The sequence below is a fragment of the Prunus mume genome, linkage group LG2 (genome assembly GCF_029339155.1).
Source record: "Prunus mume cultivar Tortuosa linkage group LG2, ASM2933915v1, whole genome shotgun sequence".
NCBI classification, from domain to species: domain Eukaryota; kingdom Viridiplantae; phylum Streptophyta; class Magnoliopsida; order Rosales; family Rosaceae; genus Prunus; species Prunus mume.
In genome coordinates this window covers 42,996,355-43,013,836 of record NC_142699.1, presented here as the reverse complement: position 1 = coordinate 43,013,836, position 17,482 = coordinate 42,996,355, and the positions used below count along the sequence as shown (strand labels likewise).

The 17,482-nt window shown below is 35.7% G+C and overlaps 3 protein-coding genes across 8 annotated transcripts; all 3 read left to right on the top strand.

Annotated features, from left to right (window-relative positions):
- Nucleotides 1–1,440: 1,440 nt before the first annotated feature.
- LOC103322441 (uncharacterized) lies at nucleotides 1,441–8,616 on the top strand. 5 transcript variants are annotated; one of them, XR_513455.3, is made up of 3 exons: nucleotides 1,441–2,089; nucleotides 5,719–6,055; nucleotides 7,404–7,885. XR_513455.3 is itself a non-coding variant. In XM_008224354.2 (2 exons), exons 1-2 carry the CDS (start codon nucleotides 1,515–1,517, stop codon nucleotides 5,981–5,983), a joined length of 840 nt encoding a protein of 279 aa, XP_008222576.2. In that variant the 5' UTR covers nucleotides 1,442–1,514; the 3' UTR covers nucleotides 5,984–6,315. The 5 variants fall into 5 exon arrangements, 1 of the variants encoding a protein (XP_008222576.2); XR_016124014.1 differs by lacking the exon at nucleotides 7,404–7,885 and adding an exon at nucleotides 8,262–8,616 and having other exon boundaries at nucleotides 1,442–2,089; XR_016124013.1 differs by lacking the exon at nucleotides 7,404–7,885 and adding an exon at nucleotides 8,232–8,616 and having other exon boundaries at nucleotides 1,442–2,089.
- A 1,091-nt stretch (nucleotides 8,617–9,707) lies between these two features.
- LOC103322442 (biotin synthase, mitochondrial-like) lies at nucleotides 9,708–14,176 on the top strand. The gene is made up of 6 exons (XM_008224356.2): nucleotides 9,708–10,276; nucleotides 10,786–10,965; nucleotides 11,913–12,019; nucleotides 12,123–12,328; nucleotides 13,277–13,416; nucleotides 13,735–14,176. Exons 1-6 carry the CDS (start codon nucleotides 10,076–10,078, stop codon nucleotides 14,041–14,043), a joined length of 1,143 nt encoding a protein of 380 aa, XP_008222578.1. The 5' UTR covers nucleotides 9,708–10,075; the 3' UTR covers nucleotides 14,044–14,176.
- A 144-nt stretch (nucleotides 14,177–14,320) lies between these two features.
- Nucleotides 14,321–17,121, top strand: LOC148920446 (putative E3 ubiquitin-protein ligase ARI8). Of its 2 annotated transcripts, XM_089045699.1 has the most exons (5): nucleotides 14,321–15,470; nucleotides 15,734–15,819; nucleotides 15,935–16,033; nucleotides 16,309–16,356; nucleotides 16,954–17,121. In XM_089045699.1, exons 1-5 carry the CDS (start codon nucleotides 15,380–15,382, stop codon nucleotides 17,047–17,049), a joined length of 420 nt encoding a protein of 139 aa, XP_088901825.1. In that variant the 5' UTR covers nucleotides 14,321–15,379; the 3' UTR covers nucleotides 17,050–17,121. The 2 variants fall into 2 exon arrangements, with proteins under 2 accessions (XP_088901825.1, XP_088901826.1); XM_089045700.1 differs by lacking the exon at nucleotides 15,935–16,033.
- The last annotated feature ends 361 nt before the right edge of the window (nucleotides 17,122–17,482 follow it).

Below are 17,482 nucleotides of genomic sequence, written 5' to 3'. Positions count from 1 at the left end.
TCATTACTTTTCTACTCTTAAAACTTGAGCCAAAAGGCGTCTTAAAGGTAAGCGTAAATACTTGTGGGGAATGATCTTGATGGCCCCGAAAATTACTTCTTGAACCTTGAAATTTGAACAAGAGAAAGAAAGAATCGTGAGCCTTTGAACACAAGAGCCTTAGATGCCTGAGTCAATTCTCCTATCAAGAATTAGTGTTATTTTGAATAAAGAGAGTGTTACTCATGTATATGACGGAGGTAGGGTTTTATATGTCCTTTGAGTGGCTGACTTTTCGTCGTAAGAGGTTTGGCATTAATTGGGGCGTTCTTGCCTGTTATATCACACATCTAGTCAATTAGTTGCTACACTTGGGATGTGCAAAATATTTGCTAAAATTGTGCAGACATGATCTCCTAGATTGTTGTGGCAATGATTAGGATATCTGAGTGAATTAATGCAGATTTGTTTTCGAGGCATGTTGCCCAAGATTTAGTCCTGTTTGGACATTCTTTGTTGGCATGGCAAGGCCCATAAGGTTCACTTAGCCTGTATGGCTAATCTGGGTGCGTGTGAGGGCTCAAGTGGAGCCCACACCCCTTATCATTTATGGCTGAGAAAACTACCTATATTGGTTAGAAATCCTTGACATCATTATTCCCACATTAATGAAGATGGGACACATTGTTGATTTTTGCCCATCACTCTAACTTAACGTGTACTCTCATCACCATTCTCAACCCTTGACATATGTTCGTGGGCATAACCATGGTTCTATAAATACAAAGCAAAGAGTTAACTATGATTATACCAATGGATATGTGTCAAGTGTTAATAAGGGTGGTGAAGGTACACCTTGAGTTAAAGTAGTGCGTAAAAGTATTTCTTTTTTTTTAAGGGTATTAGGTCCTAACAACAAAACTATGTACATGTGGCTTACACTCATTGTTTCATAATTTTCTCCAACAATAAAAGAGAGTAGGGGAGAGAGAAAGCAACCTTATTGGTATTTCATGAACTTTCCTTCCTACATCCCAAAGCTTTATATTTACAAAAAAGTTATTTACATTAACACCACTTGAAATTTTTTGTGTTTTCACAAAATTCCTCATGTCTAAAAAATACACGAACAACCTCTGAAGTTTCAGTTTGTTTTCACAAAACCTTTTTTTGTTCAATATTCGTTCAAACATTAATGATTTCATTAAAAAAAAACTTATACAAATGACAAAATTAACATCAATGAATGTAAATGCAATCTAACCTCAAAGGTCAACTTTGTCATTTGGAGAATTTTTTTTTGTATAAAATCATCAATCTTTTGATGAAAAATCAATGAAAAAAGGTTTTATGGAAATAATTTAAGTGTTGATGTAATTTTAGAAACCTCAAGAGTTTTGTGAAATATCAAAAAACCTCAGGAGTGTTAGTGTAAAATATCTCTTTACAAAATTGTTTCTGACAATCACAATACACCCGTAGTCTCTCTCTCTCTCTCTCTCTCTCTCTCTCTCTTTCCTCCTCTCCCTCCTCCCATGGCTGCCTCTGGTTCCAAGCCCCATCCTTCCTCTAGTTCCAAACCTCCCAAAAACCCCATAACCCTCAAACCCACAAATGAAACCCAAACTCCAAACCCTAACCCTTCCACCTCCAAAATCCCTCCTATCCCACCCTCCCTAGAAGAAATCGCTCTCTCAGGCTCCTCCCAGCTCACGCGCCCGGAGGTCCTCCGCCGCCGTTCCTACTTCTTAAGGCAGCTCAGAAAATTCTACAAATCCAAATACTGGGCCTTCATGGAGGAGGTCAAGAAGAAGCACAGGGAGTTCTACTGGAACTTCGGTGTGAGCCCTTTCAAAGATGAGCACAAGAGCGATAGAGACGCTGCTGGGAATGCTGAAGGCACTGATGAGAACAATAACAACATCAACAGCAATTTCAACAATGGTGGTGTTGCGATTGCTCGGACCGACGTTGATGCGAAAAAGAAACTGCAATGCTCTTATCATCAGTGTAAGACGAAGGCCATGCCGTTGACGAGCTTTTGTCACCTCCATATTCTATCGGATTCGAAGCAGAAGCTCTATAAGCCTTGTGGGTTTGTTATCAAGAGGTAATTTGCTATTTCTTGTATTGAAGTTTGGTTCTTTTGGGTTAATTCTTTGATGGGTATATCTTAGTTTGTGAGAGCGCTTCTGGGTTTGTCATCAATTGATTGAATAGCCTGATATTCGTGCATTAGAATCTTTAATACATGTAAATTGTAGTTTATGCTAGCTATTGATTTTTAACTGTTATGAGGGTTTTGTTATTTATTTATTTTGTCATTGTGGGCCTCAACTTCTTCAGTATTTAAGGAGATTAACTTTAGTTTCATTCATTTGGATTGGAAAGCTGTAATTTTGTAATGTGTTAGGCTGTCTAGGTGTTGTTCTTTGTTTTGGGGCTTGTGTGGCCCCCTTGGCCACCCCTGTTTTGTTCTCTTTTCAAAAACTAGGCTAGCCGTTTATTGAATTTACTTTGAGTTTCATAGCTTAATTCTATGATGGCTATTTGTTATTCAATGAGAGTGGGCTTCTGTGCTTGTTTGGATTGGTGGAATAATTTTTAGCTGTGTAAGAATTGTTTATGATGCTGCTTTCAGGATTTGATTGTTTTTATTCCTCCATTTTCTAATAGGTTTCTACTTTTCTGAAAAATAGCTTCTCCAGAAGAATGTAATTAATTGGGAGAGAAAGATACAGCTGTCAGTTATATTGTACTTGAGTGTTGCCATTTATAAGATCAGCTTCACCTTAAATAAAATTAATTCTTGTTTCTATGGATAGTTGTTTGTATTCACTTATTTGGCTATTATTAAAAGAAAATAAAAATTGAAATCTAGCTTTTCTGGCCTGGCATTGATATTGTAAAGTTTTTACTGTTGTTATTGTGCTTGTACAATAACGCTCAAGCACTTAGCAGTTAGTAAGTTACTACAGTGCTAACCACTCATTTTGGCCTACCCCACAATATAATTTCATAATCCGAACCATTTACCTTTTAGGTCCTCATTCAAAGATCCTCCCAGCAAAATTTCATCCTAATCGGAACTGGTTCAGCCACTTGATTATTGTGATGAACACATCCTTGTTCGTTGAAAATGTTGTGTTCATCTATTTATTTGCTTACAGTTTAATAACTAAACGTTCTTCGATTTGAGTAAATATTTGCAAGGATGATCTTTCAAAAGATCTAAAAAGTGAATGGTTCGAATTATGAGATAGATTGTGGAGTGGGCCAGAACAAGTGGTTAGCATCATATTAACTTACTAACTGGTTAGCACTTGAGCGTTGTACCTTTGTTTTCTGATAGTTGTTGGAACTTGGTGCTAAAAGTCTTGTGGTTGAGCTTTTTTTAGTGTAAAAAAATTAAAAGGAGGTTCTAGCCATTTAGGAAAGTCGCTTCGCTTAATTGTAAATAAGACATAATGCAAACATTAATAATTAATGTTGGAAGTTTCTGATGCAGGACAAAGATTGGTCTAATGGTAATTGGTGTAGGACAAGGTGATAAAACGAGAGGACAAAGATTGTTCTAATAGCAATTGATGTAGGTCGAACAAGTAGAAATTTAGGGTAAACTCAAACCAATATTCTTATCAGGGTCTTATGACAGGAAGAGTGATGATAATGATTTTATCTACAGACCTGGCTCTACAGAATGGAATTTTTAAACTGTTAGTATGCAACACAAGGCAACTTGTGGCAGATTGGAGAGATTTAATTTGAGTTTTAATTTTTCTTCTAGCAGAGTGGGAGGAGGGTTTTGCTCATGTCAGGCAAAAGTCCTTTGCTCAGGTGGCCTCGGATCATTTTATATTTGTTCTGGACAAAAATAATGTGAATTGGGACTGTGGGCCCTTTAGGTTTGAGAGCCTGTGGTTAGAACATCATTGGTGTTTCAAGGAGTTGCAGGAGAAAGGGGTGATCAAGGATGGCAAGGTGTTAAGTTCATTAGGAAATTGGGAGAGGATAGGGGAATGGAATAAGGAGGTTAATGGGGATCAGGGAAGGAGAAGGAGGTGGAGATGAAAATCAAGGAGCTCAATGTGCTGGAGGAAAGGAATTGCTTAAGTTTTGAAAAGGGGAAGGGAAAAGGCCAAGATTCAATTGGCAAAAGGGGAAACCAAATACTAGTATCATAAATACAACATCTTTGCAACATAGTTTTAGCAGAAACAACAATCCAGTATGGCTCATATTGTACAAGAGTTTGAATGGCACTGACATAAGGAGCTCGAGGATCTTCTCCTCACATCCAGGAGTTGGAAATAATTGATGTAACACTTCCACTGTAAAACAACATGTAATGTGATCAATAGTAACTAAGAAAACAACTTAGCCCATGATCCAGTGCTGTTAGTTCTTGATGTGATCAGAGCAAATCGCAATATTGCTGCACGGGCAAGTCTCACGAGTGTCTGCTTTAGCCTTTAGCAAGCAACAGGTAGGTTGACTCTTTTTTATTTTAGTTTTGTTTGTTTGAAACAATGTGCCCTCCAGCCCCTGTGTGTAGAATGCACGCACAACCATTAAAAAATGGTCAATTAGCTGCTGCTCAAGACGTACAACTTATGACCAGGAGCGTGACAAGCTTATGAAGGATTGGATCAATTGTAGAGCAGGGGTTCCAAGTTGGATTTAATACCAATGGTTGCGTGGCAAAAACTGTTCTGATATTAGTTGTTGTTGGAGGGGGGAAGAAATTCAGATAAAGTAGGGAGAATAAGGAGAAAATTTAAAACAAAGATAAACTTCAAATCAATATTCTTAATCAATTTTAATTAACAACATTAAACCTATGTCTCTTTTGGTGTACTTAATCTGGATTCGGTGGGAGCTTTATACTGATTATTTTAAAGTGCTTATTGAGCTTTTGTTCTAGGTCTCTCCCTCCTCCCACCTCCCATGTCTATATTCTCTTGTGTCTTCTCTGTTTTAATAAATTTTTCGTTTCCCATAAAAGAAGGTACTAACTCCAAAGATATGTTTGAAAAATGCTTATAGTCATGGACCTTATTATAGTAGACTAGTATTGATATATCATTGATTGGACACAAATGAAATATGGAAGCTAGTAGCATGACCGTTGATGATTTCAAATGCATAAGTGTGCATAGATTTTGAAATGCTATAAATGTGACTACTGGTGCATGCAAAGAGGATGGCGGTTTACTTTGAGATAGAATTAGATATTTGGTTTTCCTAGAGGTGTCGCAGTTATTTATGGATATCTGTCTTCCCTTGTAGTTTTTCTTTATTTTTTATTAGAGTTTTTTATCTTGTCCAAAAAAAAATTTGACAAGTTAGGTTAAATAGAAAAAGATAATTTGTCACTGAGGGCAATCACTTGCTTTCACCCCTTTTTCTTTAGTTGGGATGGGCTGATTAATTGTGCTATTAAATGTGAAATAGTTCATGTCCTGTGGAATTGTAGCATTATCATAATATTTTCAAGTAGGTTGACAAATGTTGAAAAAGGCTAATTAAATATAGAACTAGTAGGTGCTATTTCTTTGCTGCTCTACTTCCTCCAGATAGATCATTTGAATAAGCTTATTGTCAGTAAATACACCAAGCATTAGTTGTCCAACTTTTTTATTTGTTTATTTATTTTGTATATATTGTACCATCATATGACTGGCAGAGATTGATTTTTCAACTGACATTTTTGTTAATTAATTGTTTTTTATTATCTAGCGCTCATACAGGACCTCTAACCTGTGGGAAGCCAATACTGAGATCCACTGTTCCTTCTCTTTGTACTCATCACTTCCAAGTGGCTCAGAAGGCTATCAAAAAGGCCTTGAAGAAGGCAGGCCTTAATGGGCCATCAACAAATAAGCTTGCTCCAAAGTTCCATGTCATAGTAGCAGAATATGTACGCCAAATTCAGGCCAAACGAAGAGCTGCACAAAGGGCAAAGGGAAAGAAAGTCGCAATTAAGGAAGAAACCTCTGACTGAACCTCTCCACTGGCAGCTGCACAGATGATTCTTCGAGTATTGTTGATTGTGTGAAATGATGGAAAACCAGAGGTGTGTTGGTCTCACTCTTTCTTCTAAATAGTATAAGCAAATATGAAAAAGAATTGAGGGGAGAGTGGACTTGAATTTTAAAAGCATCAGGTTAAGGTGAAAAGAGGTATATTATAGTTTTGGGCTGTCCCATGGAGTGTATAAGTCAGTTCTTTTATATAGAATTTTAATCAATTTCTTAGGGTTTGTTTCTTTTTCCTCTTTTTTTAACTTTGACTGAGGACATGCTTTAGATCAATTATTTTACAGCATTTCCAGTATGGTTGCTTCCAGTTTAGAAATTTGTTTGTTTCTGTGAAACTTAAATTTTTTGGGTTAATTAATTTCGTGGAGCAAAGCTAATATGAGATCCTCTTTTTTTAACTTTGACCGAGGACATGCTATTAATCAATTATTTTACAGCATTTCCAGTATGGTTGTTTCCAGTTTAGAAATTTGTTTGTTTATGTGAAACTTAAATTTTTTGGTTAATTAATTTTGTGGAGCAAAGCTATTACTACTTATCTGATATTTACAGTTGTAAATAAAGTACCTTTATCTGACTACCTTTTAGCTTTATAAGAAAACAACTATGGTTTTAAAGGATGTAACCAACCCATGTAATGTTGATTGCTATCATATGTAATATTTGGAGGCAGTGGATTTTCATGAGGATGGTGAAAATTATTTACCAAATGAAAACAGAGAAAAATAACAAGAGGATGGTAGGTGGTCATAAACAAATTAGAAGGGATGTGGGGATGTATGTGTATGTAGAGGATTTGGTTCAGCCGATGTTTTACCTCCGTAATAATACCAAATTGTGTTACAGTCCCAAAAATATTTATATCAGTCATAAAGCTCAACAGTTTGGTCCAAAATTTATTTTACTGTGAAAAAAACTGATTATAGGATGGACTTGTACTTTTCTTCTCATACAACTCTTAAACCTCAGATTTCCTCTTTTTCATGTACAATCCTTTTTGTGATTCACATGATCCTTCGTTGTTGCATTCAGGACAAGTCTTAATTATTCCTACACCTCCCACAATTGACTTTCTATTTTCTCCTTTTGATTTACGTTTTTTAACTGTCTTTTAATTTCTTTCTATTGTAACAAACTCCTTTTATACTTCAGACTAAGATCTATCGCTGACCAAGCTTCATATGCATACTTTTGTTTATTTTGGTTGATTGTAATGTAATTTTCATTGCATTGATAATTAGCACTGTATTTTTTTCTTATGTATTTTCATAATTTGTGTGTCATCCATCCATAAAGCACGGTGCATGTCTATAACTCCTTATGAATTATTTCTCTGTCAACCACCATTAAAACCAAAATCATTACTGTAGTATGCTTTTTCAGGTGTCAAATCTGCATTTTGCAGTAGGAACAAGACTCAGAATTGGAATGTGCTCAGAATCAAATGATGCATTTTGCAGTAGGATACTTAAATGTGAATTTTTTCGTTTCCTTTTTCTTTTCATTTTTGGGTTAAAATGTACATGACCAAGAGCTTCAAGACATTAACAGCGTGATTTGGATTACATATTGCCTTGGCAATCAAAGTTTTGCATTTGATACTTGCCTAGAATGGCTGGGAATCCCCTAGTTCTGTACAGTTAATTCATAATGTGAAAAAGGCGTTGTAGAAACCGTGCGTGTGTAGTTGTGTCTTGCTCGTACATATATGTATAGGTTTGTTTGGCTTGATTTTTTATTTGAGCTGGTGTAACGCAGTTAGCAGGCACAATCTTCGCCCCTGTGTTCCTTTAAAATTATGGTCATGTTCTTTCTTCTGTTCTGGCTTGAAGGATAAAGAAATGAGATATTAGTTTGCTTTGGAATTTGTTGTGCATTTCCGGTGTGTTTTGCCCCCTTTTACTTGGAAGTTGAGACAGATGACAGAGTCTTGATCCATAGGTCCATCTGCATACAACTGATATCATACGAACAACCAACCTTCAATTTGCACAATTCTTTGTATCTTTTTCTTCGTTTAGTTTCCTGTGCTTTTCAGTTTCATTCCTTAGCCCCTTATTTAGCTGTGTTGGAGAGAACCTTAAACATTGGAACTCGAATTCAAGAATACTTTGGTGGCATGTTCACTTGGAATTGGGGGAGTTATCCGGGAATCGGGCGGTTATGGGATCAACTACACCTGCATAATTAATCTAAATCTTGGTTTTTCAGGTATAGATTACGGATTTTAATGTGGAACAGGTATAATTCATTATGTATCACTAAGCATGGGCGAAGTCAGGAGTTATAATAATTTTAATAGGTGGGATTTGGTTGTTGGAATGGAGCCTATTTGGGTTTGGAAACAGAAGAGGATCCGGGTAGCTGACGGATTGAACTTGTAGGTCGACCCGACTCATCTAAATTGGGCAAATTCATGCTTCGTTTCAAAATGCAGCCTATTTGTTCTCATAAACGGACCGGGCCTACAAGGCTATGTATTTTTTGCTTTTGTAGAGTTTGAAAATTATTTTACAGAATTTTTTTTTTTTAAATCTAAGAATTAGACTTTGTTTTTTTTTTCTCTACTTGAAAATTTGAATTTGCTTGTTGAGCATATATTACTGTTTGGGTATGTGGTCATGGTCAATTGAGGCTCATATTATCTAGTCCAATCATATCAGAGGTTAAGATCCAATCCAATTGACATATTGATTGGTTGTTCTTAGTAAGGGGAAAAAAAATTTGAAATACGAGATCTAATCCAATAGCACACGTTGTTCTCAGGAGTAACTGTTTTTAACTACTTGGCTACAGTCCTCTTGCCTTTAAAAGTGGGAGAAACGTTGACATTTTATTTTCATTTCAAGTTTTAAGTTTAACAAGTCAGTTTACTATTTTATTCTTGGTTAATAAATTATTCCTCTTTTAGCATTTTGTAAAAGACAAAGAAGAGAGAAATTTTGTAAAAAAGCCAAAATGGACAAAATTGCCCTTATTTATTTTTGGATTTCTTAAGGAATCGTTTACATTTGCATGTCTTTGATTTGAAAGTTGAGAGATTTTTCTGTTTTTTTTTTTTAAAGCTTTGGCTTTTCCCAAAAGTGAAATTTTTTTTAGTTAAAACCTAAATTTACTTTTAATTAAGTGAGGGAATTTGTTGAGCTTTTAAAAATTTAATAATAAAACCTTGGATGTAAACATGACTTATCTGTAATTTTTTAGTTTCCAATGCCTATATTAGCAGCAGCAGCAACAACAACAACAACAACAAAATAATAATTCCAACTAGATCTGATAAATGTACTTTATAATTCAATGGTATTAAATGGAAATCTTATCAGAATTTTAAAATTTTCAATTTGATTTGTTTGAAGAAATAAAAAAGATAAAACTTACACAAAATAATTTAACATTGAAAATTAACATAAAAAGCAAATTAACATGGGTTTAGGGTTTAGGGTTTACATCTCCCCGAAAGAGAAGAAACAAACATGTACTTCTTCTAAAGATATTCCTGGGAAATTACCATTCATGGTAACTTCAATTTTTCTTCAAACCTAAACCCTGAACTCAAACTATATTGGTCATGATTGGATCATGGATTGTTAGATTTGGCCTCAAGCCATGAAAGAAGTGGCTGATGATGAGAAAGAAAAAGAAAAAGATGATATGGGGGAAGAAGGGGAGGAGGAGGAGGAGTAGAAGAAAGAGAGGAAGAGGTAAATGTCACACACACACCTAGCTAACACCTAACTTGGTAGGTGATGTGTGTGTTGTTTGTCTTGTGTGGACCAAAAACAAAACAAAACAAAAAAATCACACCTAATTTATTGGGTTGTTAAATAAATACACCTAATTTTAGAGTTTCTACTGAATATTTTAACTCTATTTTATTTATATGTTGTTTCACTTTCTTCCTCTCTTTCTCCGCCCAGGCCAGCAGCCACTGTCTCTCTCTCTCTCTCTCTCTCTCTCTCTCTCACACGCACATACACACTCTCACCTCTCTTTATTTTCCCGGAAAGTCTCGGTTTTCCTGAGAAAAAAGCAAAAGAAAATAAAACAGTGGGGAGATGTTTTCGACTAGGTCCGTTTTGCGTGGGCAGCTAAGACCGTCGGTGGCTGTGTTGCACTCTTCATTTTACTCTTCTTTATCATCCGCAGCTGCAATTCAAGCTGAGAGAACCATCAGACAAGGCCCCAGAAATGACTGGAACCGCGACGAGATCAAGGCCGTCTATGGCTCTCCTGTTCTCGATCTACTTTTCCACGGGGTCAGTACCTCTTCTTTCTCTTCCTTTTCCTTCTTCTTTTAGTTTTTGGTATGCTCTGTTTGGTTGCCTGGAAAATGGGGGAGAAAACAAAGGAAAATGACTATGATATTCTACTTACATTTTCATAATGCATAATTAGTTTGTGGGTATATGATTATTCTACTTACTATAGTATTGTTACATCACATCAAAACTGACAGCTGTAATTAGTTTTAAGGTTGTTAAGGTTCTAAGAATATTTAACTGTACTCATTGATTGAGTCAGTACAAATATTCATTTCTCTCAAATACCTAACAGTTTTCAGTCACCACAAGTTATAACCGTTGCTCTAGTTGACTTCCTAAACTCTTTTCCTTGATATTTACACTGCCCAATGTGTGTTGTGGGTTGATAAGTTATTTTTGATATCGAAAGCAATTTTCTTTTCTCTTTTTCTTCAGATTTTGTTTTGAATGTGCTTGTTTTTTTCTTTCTTTCTATGTTAGAAGTAAATTTCATGCTTTTTCAGGCCCAAGTTCACAGACACACGCATAATTTTAGGGAAGTGCAGCAGTGTACTCTCCTCTCTATCAAGACAGGTGGATGTAGTGAGGATTGTTCGTATTGTCCTCAGTCGTCCCGGTATAACACAGGACTCAAGGCCCAAAAGCTTATGACAAAGGACGCTGTCATGGAGGCAGCACAAAAGGTCCCTTTCTTAATCTTATGTCTTTACCTTGCATTGGTGATAATAGAAAACTCATCTTTGATGTTATCATTGTGTAAAGCATATAATGATTGTACGAGTTGAAAGAAGCGTGTCAGAAAAGCAATTAATGAAATTTATCAAGTTCCTTTTTACATTATAGTATCTTAGTCTACAGGAGTGATTGAAACATGCATCAAGAGAATACCATGTTCACAATTTGGTGGTCTGATGTGTATTGTGATAAATAATGAGTTATTGTAAGGGGATCACTGGAAGCCTCCATCTCATGTACAAAAACTGGGAACATGCAGTTTTGTGTTAATCCTCTAATAGGCGAATTCTGTCAACAATGAGGTGTCCTGGCTAACAATAGCAGCAAATAGCTAAGGGTCCTAGATTTTGGTTATATACATTGGTCCTTTAATTCTAACAGTGCTTGTTATGCTAACATGAATTTTTGTTCTTATGGCCGAGTCATGAATATATTTTTCCTTTGTTTTACATATAAAATTTTCAGTATAGGTGATTGATTGCAAATGATCATTTGATCTTTGAATCATAGATATGCCCCTAGGACCATAGTGTTGTTATATGAGGCAGGGCAGCTCGAAACTTATATGCCTCTTTGGAATCATGAACTTTGCTGCCTCATGACCTATTTACATACCGCTTTTTAAGTTATGGATCTAAATTAAATTATGATGATACTTCTCATTTAAGCTTCAATTCCTTCCAGAACTTCTGCTTTTGAGTTTTATTAGGTAGTGGCATATATTTTATAGAGAAACAATATTGGACCTTACTAATTGTATGTTGGTCTCAAGTTGCCCACTCCTTTAATTTTCTTCACCAGAGATGTGAATTGGGAGTACTATTTATGATTAATTCAGTTTATACTTTGAAGTCAATCATGTCTTAATATTTCACCATATTTCATTATTTGACAGGCAAAAGAGGCTGGAAGCACACGCTTTTGCATGGGTGCTGCATGGAGGGATACAGTTGGAAGAAAGACAAACTTTAACCAGATCCTTGAATATGTAAAAGACATAAGGTAATAAAACATCGTATATTGCTTATATTAAGCAGATAGGAAGGAGAGGCATTGTATTGTTTGCTCAACAGTTTAGCTTATGTTAATATCTCTCACATTCTAGGGGTATGGGAATGGAGGTGTGCTGCACCTTAGGCATGCTAGAAAAGCAACAAGCTTTGAAACTCAAAGAAGCAGGCCTGACAGCTTACAATCACAATCTTGACACCTCTAGGGAATTTTACCCAAATGTCATTACCACAAGGACCTATGATGAGCGCTTGGAAACCATTAAGTTTGTCCGGGATGCAGGAATTAGTGTGTGTTCAGGTAATCTGATCTTACTTTTGTATATAATCACATGCATCTATTTCGTAAGTCAATCATTGTCTAGCCTAATGCATGTAATAGATTCTTTCTTCTTCTCCTAATAGTGTAAAAACACATTTGTTAACAGGGGTAGACATTCAGACTGGTCTATCTTTTCAAGTCCTTAATAAAAGTGGAAAGAATTAGTATATTGTCATCTTTGGTTACATACTTTGCATACTAAGCTCACAGCAGTGTTATTTATCTTGAATATCTTAAATGATATGTTAATTAGTGGCGAAAGGTTAATCCAATTGGGCTTTCTTCCCATTTATTTATGGCTTTTGTTGTACTTGCAAGTTATTCACATTTTTCAACCCATGTTAGTTTTCAAAGTATGTATGAAATGGAATTTTAAAGGCTATGATTTTTTTTTTTTATTCTTGTTACTAATTTAGCTAAAGAGCTTTCTAGTTCAACTTCTATTATTCTTTGATAAAATCATTTAACGTCCAGAACAGCCGTTTTCTAAGGAGGATATGTTTACTTTTTGACTTTTTGAAAGTGTAAATTATGTTGTTTTAAGATATGTAATCTCTTAATGATACAATGGACATGTTTTGATATATATAATCTGAAAGATGCAAGGGGTTCTTTGTCCAGATGTATTTCCATTTCATTTCCTCCTCCCCCTAAACATTGTGTCTCCCATTTATAGAACCATTTGAATTATGAGAATTTTAACTTTAAAGTTCTTAGAATATTTTTTCCTTTGAGTTGTAACCTTATGGTAATTACCATAATTTCTCAAGTCAATTTTAAGCATCTAAGTGATTGACCAAAAAAATTCTAAGCATCTAAGTGTTCATCATCAACATTTACAGCTATGGTGTATTAATGAGCACAGAAATATAGGTATTTACTTTGATGGTAAAGTTAACTTATTTATTTATTTTAATTTTTAAACAGGAGGAATAATAGGGCTCGGAGAAGCAGAGGAGGATAGAGTTGGTTTGCTGCATACATTAGCAACACTCCCATCTCACCCAGAAAGTGTTCCCATCAATGCACTGGTTTCAGTGAAAGGCACACCTCTTCAAGATCAGAAGGTCAGTCTACATTTGTTTAATTCTAAACTTGACAGTTGAGGTTGTAGCAATAATTGTGCATGCTACAATAGAGACAGTGGCATATTTTGTGATTCAAGTTGGTCAGTAGTTGACACAAAATTATGGATAAGATGTGTTTAGGGTGACTTTAGATCATCACTTTAACAATTGTACTTGTGCCCCCCGGTGGTTTAAATCTCACTTTAATCATAGCGTCTAGAGCCATCAATCATCATGCCAGTTGCATTCTCTAAATTCTATTGATGTTCCAAGACTTGATTAGTTTAACAGAATTCATTTTGCTACATCTATGTGCAGCCAGTTGAAATTTGGGAGATGATACGAATGATTGCCACTGCCCGTATAGTCATGCCAAAAGCAATGGTCAGATTGTCAGCTGGCAGAGTAAAGTTTTCAATGCCAGAGCAGGCATTGTGCTTTCTTGCCGGTGCAAATTCGATATTCACTGGTGAGAAGCTATTGACTACTCCAAACAACGATTTTGATGCTGATCAACTCATGTTCAAGGTGCTTGGTCTGATTCCCAAAGCTCCCAGTTTCTCTGAGGAACCAGCAAATGCATATGAGGCAGAGGCTTGTGAGGAAGCTGTTTCCAGTTCAGGCTGAAATTGTTATACAAGGAGAGTGTTGGTCTGTAGTTTCTTACATTTTTTAAGCTGTAATTTTAGTGTTAGTTTGTAGCTGAAAGAATTGCACTCAAAGTAAAATTCAGTTAGAAAATAAAATCGAAATTTAGTAAGTCGATGATTGGATGATAACTCTATAAGCCCCATTAGAGAACTCACCATATTCGCTGGTATGAGAGCCAACATCACACGCATACACACACAAAGACAAACTCTGACCAAAGTATGCGGTGTTCTCTTATGTTGATCGAGTCCTAGGCATTTGTAATTTCTTAGATTACAAATGAACCTGTAGAGAAGCAGCACGGCAGGAGGCTTCTGCCTAGACCGATGCTGAAGCCCCACATGGCGAAAACCCAAAGAGTAGATTGGTTTTTGCTATGGTTTTGATAAAAATAAAATTTTATCCATTCTGAAAATACCCACGGCTCCCATGGGGTTATTTTTTGGGTCAAACGACTTCCATGAGATGTTTATGTACAAAAGAGTCGGAAGAGGTTTTTGACTTCCTCTGTATTTACTAACCTAACACGTGAGTACTGGAATTATTTATTTCGATTCATAATTTTCCATCTTTACTAATACATCACAATCTGTGGTTATTCATGTGCCTTCCTCTCGGCCTTCTCCTCAACGATATTGGCAGCATGCTCCTGTGATCCTCCGTCACCCTTGCTTTCCTGTTGCAGCACCGCGTGTCTACGATGCTCCTTTCATTCATAGTCCTATTCTTCCCACTTATGTACACATGTAGTTAGTTTTGTAAATTCTGATTTTTTGGAGTTGGTGAACAGTCAAGTGACTCGCTGATCAGTATTCATTTTGTATAAACAACATTTTTTACCCCAAAAGATTATAATACAATTCTTTAATTTCTGCCAGAATTTCGTACTTTATTTTTTTTATTGCCAAAGTAAATGGGTTGTTTTTTAACTAGTTTCTGACTGAGATACAAGAAACTTGCATCTTAAGCTCTTGTTTTGAATATGAAGAATGTGACCTTGGAATTGCAAGTCTCTTTAACGTTTAAAGCTGTCTTTAGTTGTTTAGTTGTAGAAAATTTCCCTTGACCCCCCTTCCTCCACAAAATATAATACCAATAATTTTGTATAAACAAACTATTTTTTGCAACTACTTTTTCGCCATTCTTTCCACCATTTTCTGAACATCCATAGTATTTTAATCCCATGCTAATCTGTTTCTTGCTATGATCTGTTGCTAGATGTTTTATATTTCTTTCCACTGCCATGCTTTATGGTTTTCCGCGTATAATTATTTTGTTCTTGTGGTAGGCTACATTAGAGCATCTATTAGCGATGGTACTTCATATATCGTCTTCTGTTGTTCTCTCATATCTTTCGTTGATGACACTCAGGATACTAGCCAATTCCAAGCCATGTCCAAAGTGTAAGCCATACTGAAAAAACCAAGGGTGCATGCACATGACATCACACCCCTTGCAAATTTGAATTTTTCTGGTATGCTTTCTGCTTGCATTTTTTTTTCCTTCCATGGAAATTGATAGATGTTTGAAAACATATCTGATTAATGAATAATAGCATTGTATCATTCACATTGAGAATAGAATAATTGTTTGAGGAAACTTTTCTATTGTTTATGCTCTTATATTGTTAAGTTCTGGTTCTAAATGAATTATATGTATCTTGCAGGCTATGCCTTGTGGTCGGATCATGGTGAGAGGACAGGTGGTTTCTATGCTTGTAACCACTATGAAGCAGCTAAGAAAAAGGGATTTGTAAGGATTTTACAGTTTCTTTTTGCTCATTCTGAGAATTTGATATTCTTCTTTGCCTTTTGGGAGCATAGTTTTCTTTTCTTCTGTTTATAAGAGTTTGTATTGTGGTTTGTAGTATAATGAAACTGAGAGAAGAAGAGAAATGGCAAAGCATTCTCTGGAGAGATACACTCATTATTATGAATGTTGGGCAAGAAATCAGTTGGTGTTCACAGTTCTCTTTTCAAATTTTCCTCTCTGTTTGTTCTGCTATGCTTTGAATTCATGCATTTCTTTTCATACTGTTATAGTACCCTGGCTATGTATTTTTTGTTGGGTCAACTACATAAAAGTGTGGAAGCCTCCTGAATTTGTAGTATTTGTCTGTGCATTGTTCTTCTGTTTTATGGATTTAATTGTCTAAGCCTTAATGTTGCTCTTGATGGACCTATACAAATGTCCTATTCTCGTTTAATCATTCACTAAAATCTTTTTGGTCTTCCTTGGCAGTTGAGGCAAAAAGTTCTTGCGGATTGGCATCAAATGCGAACTGTGAATGTAAGAATCTGTACTTGCAGAAAAAAATTCCTACATGTGCACATACATGCAGACATGGGTTCATGTGTTTGCTATCTTCATTCTTCAATGGAGTAGCTAGTAACAAATGTGTTCAAAACATAAATAATCTTAGCACTCATCTTTCTACTGTATTGTGGAACTAGAACCATATTTAAAACTTTTGCAGATTTGGAATGTTATGGTATATTTCTTTTGCTTATTTATTTATTTTTAAGAACTCGTTATTAGCCTATCGATAGAGAATAGGTTGTGGCTTACAAGCCTCATGCGACTTGGATTCCTAAAACCTTTTTGGTGTACTTTATCCTGACTGGGAGAAGTTTTGGTTGGATTATTATGATGGACTTCTTGTCCACACGGAACTTTTACTTATTTTCCTTATTTGAATAATAAAGTTGTGTTTCTTCAGTTCCATAAAAAATTGTTTGTGTTATTGAAACAAAAAGTGTGATTGCTTGAAGATGTTGGGTAGGATTGTCTGTTTTCATCGCACCTGTGTTACTTCCCTAGCTATCATGGAATTCTATGAAGTACTCTGTATTTACTTTGTTTATATCCTGGCTATCTTTTTCTCAGGTGCAGAAGCTTAGTGATATACAGTGCGAACCCGAGTCTCAGCTCAAGTTCATAACTGAACGGATGCCTGGCAGCTGGAGAGTTTTTAGTTCATAACTATCTTTTTTGTTAGATATATAAAGATTTATTTTCTTTAAAAGATATGAAAGTAGCTATAAGATCAGATTATATTTGATTTTCCATGAAATGTTGACAAATGTGTAGGAGAGTGCTGACATGGGACTTATGCATATGGGTACTATTATCACCACACCAGTACAGCTGCAGGCAGGTGGAATCCTGAATGTCTCTTAGTAATTGGCATTACATCCTTAATTGTGCACCAGTCATCCAATGAAGTGCTCATAGTGCCTTCAAAAACCATTCTTTCTTTTCTTTAGTCTCTACAACCAATCGCGTAGTTCATGCAGCATGTCTAAAGGGAGCAGGCATTGGTTGACCACAATGAGAAAACAAGCTCTTGAGTAGTTGTAAGAAGATTAGTTCCTCTGATTAATATCAACCATACAATTGCATTTTTCTTTTGAAG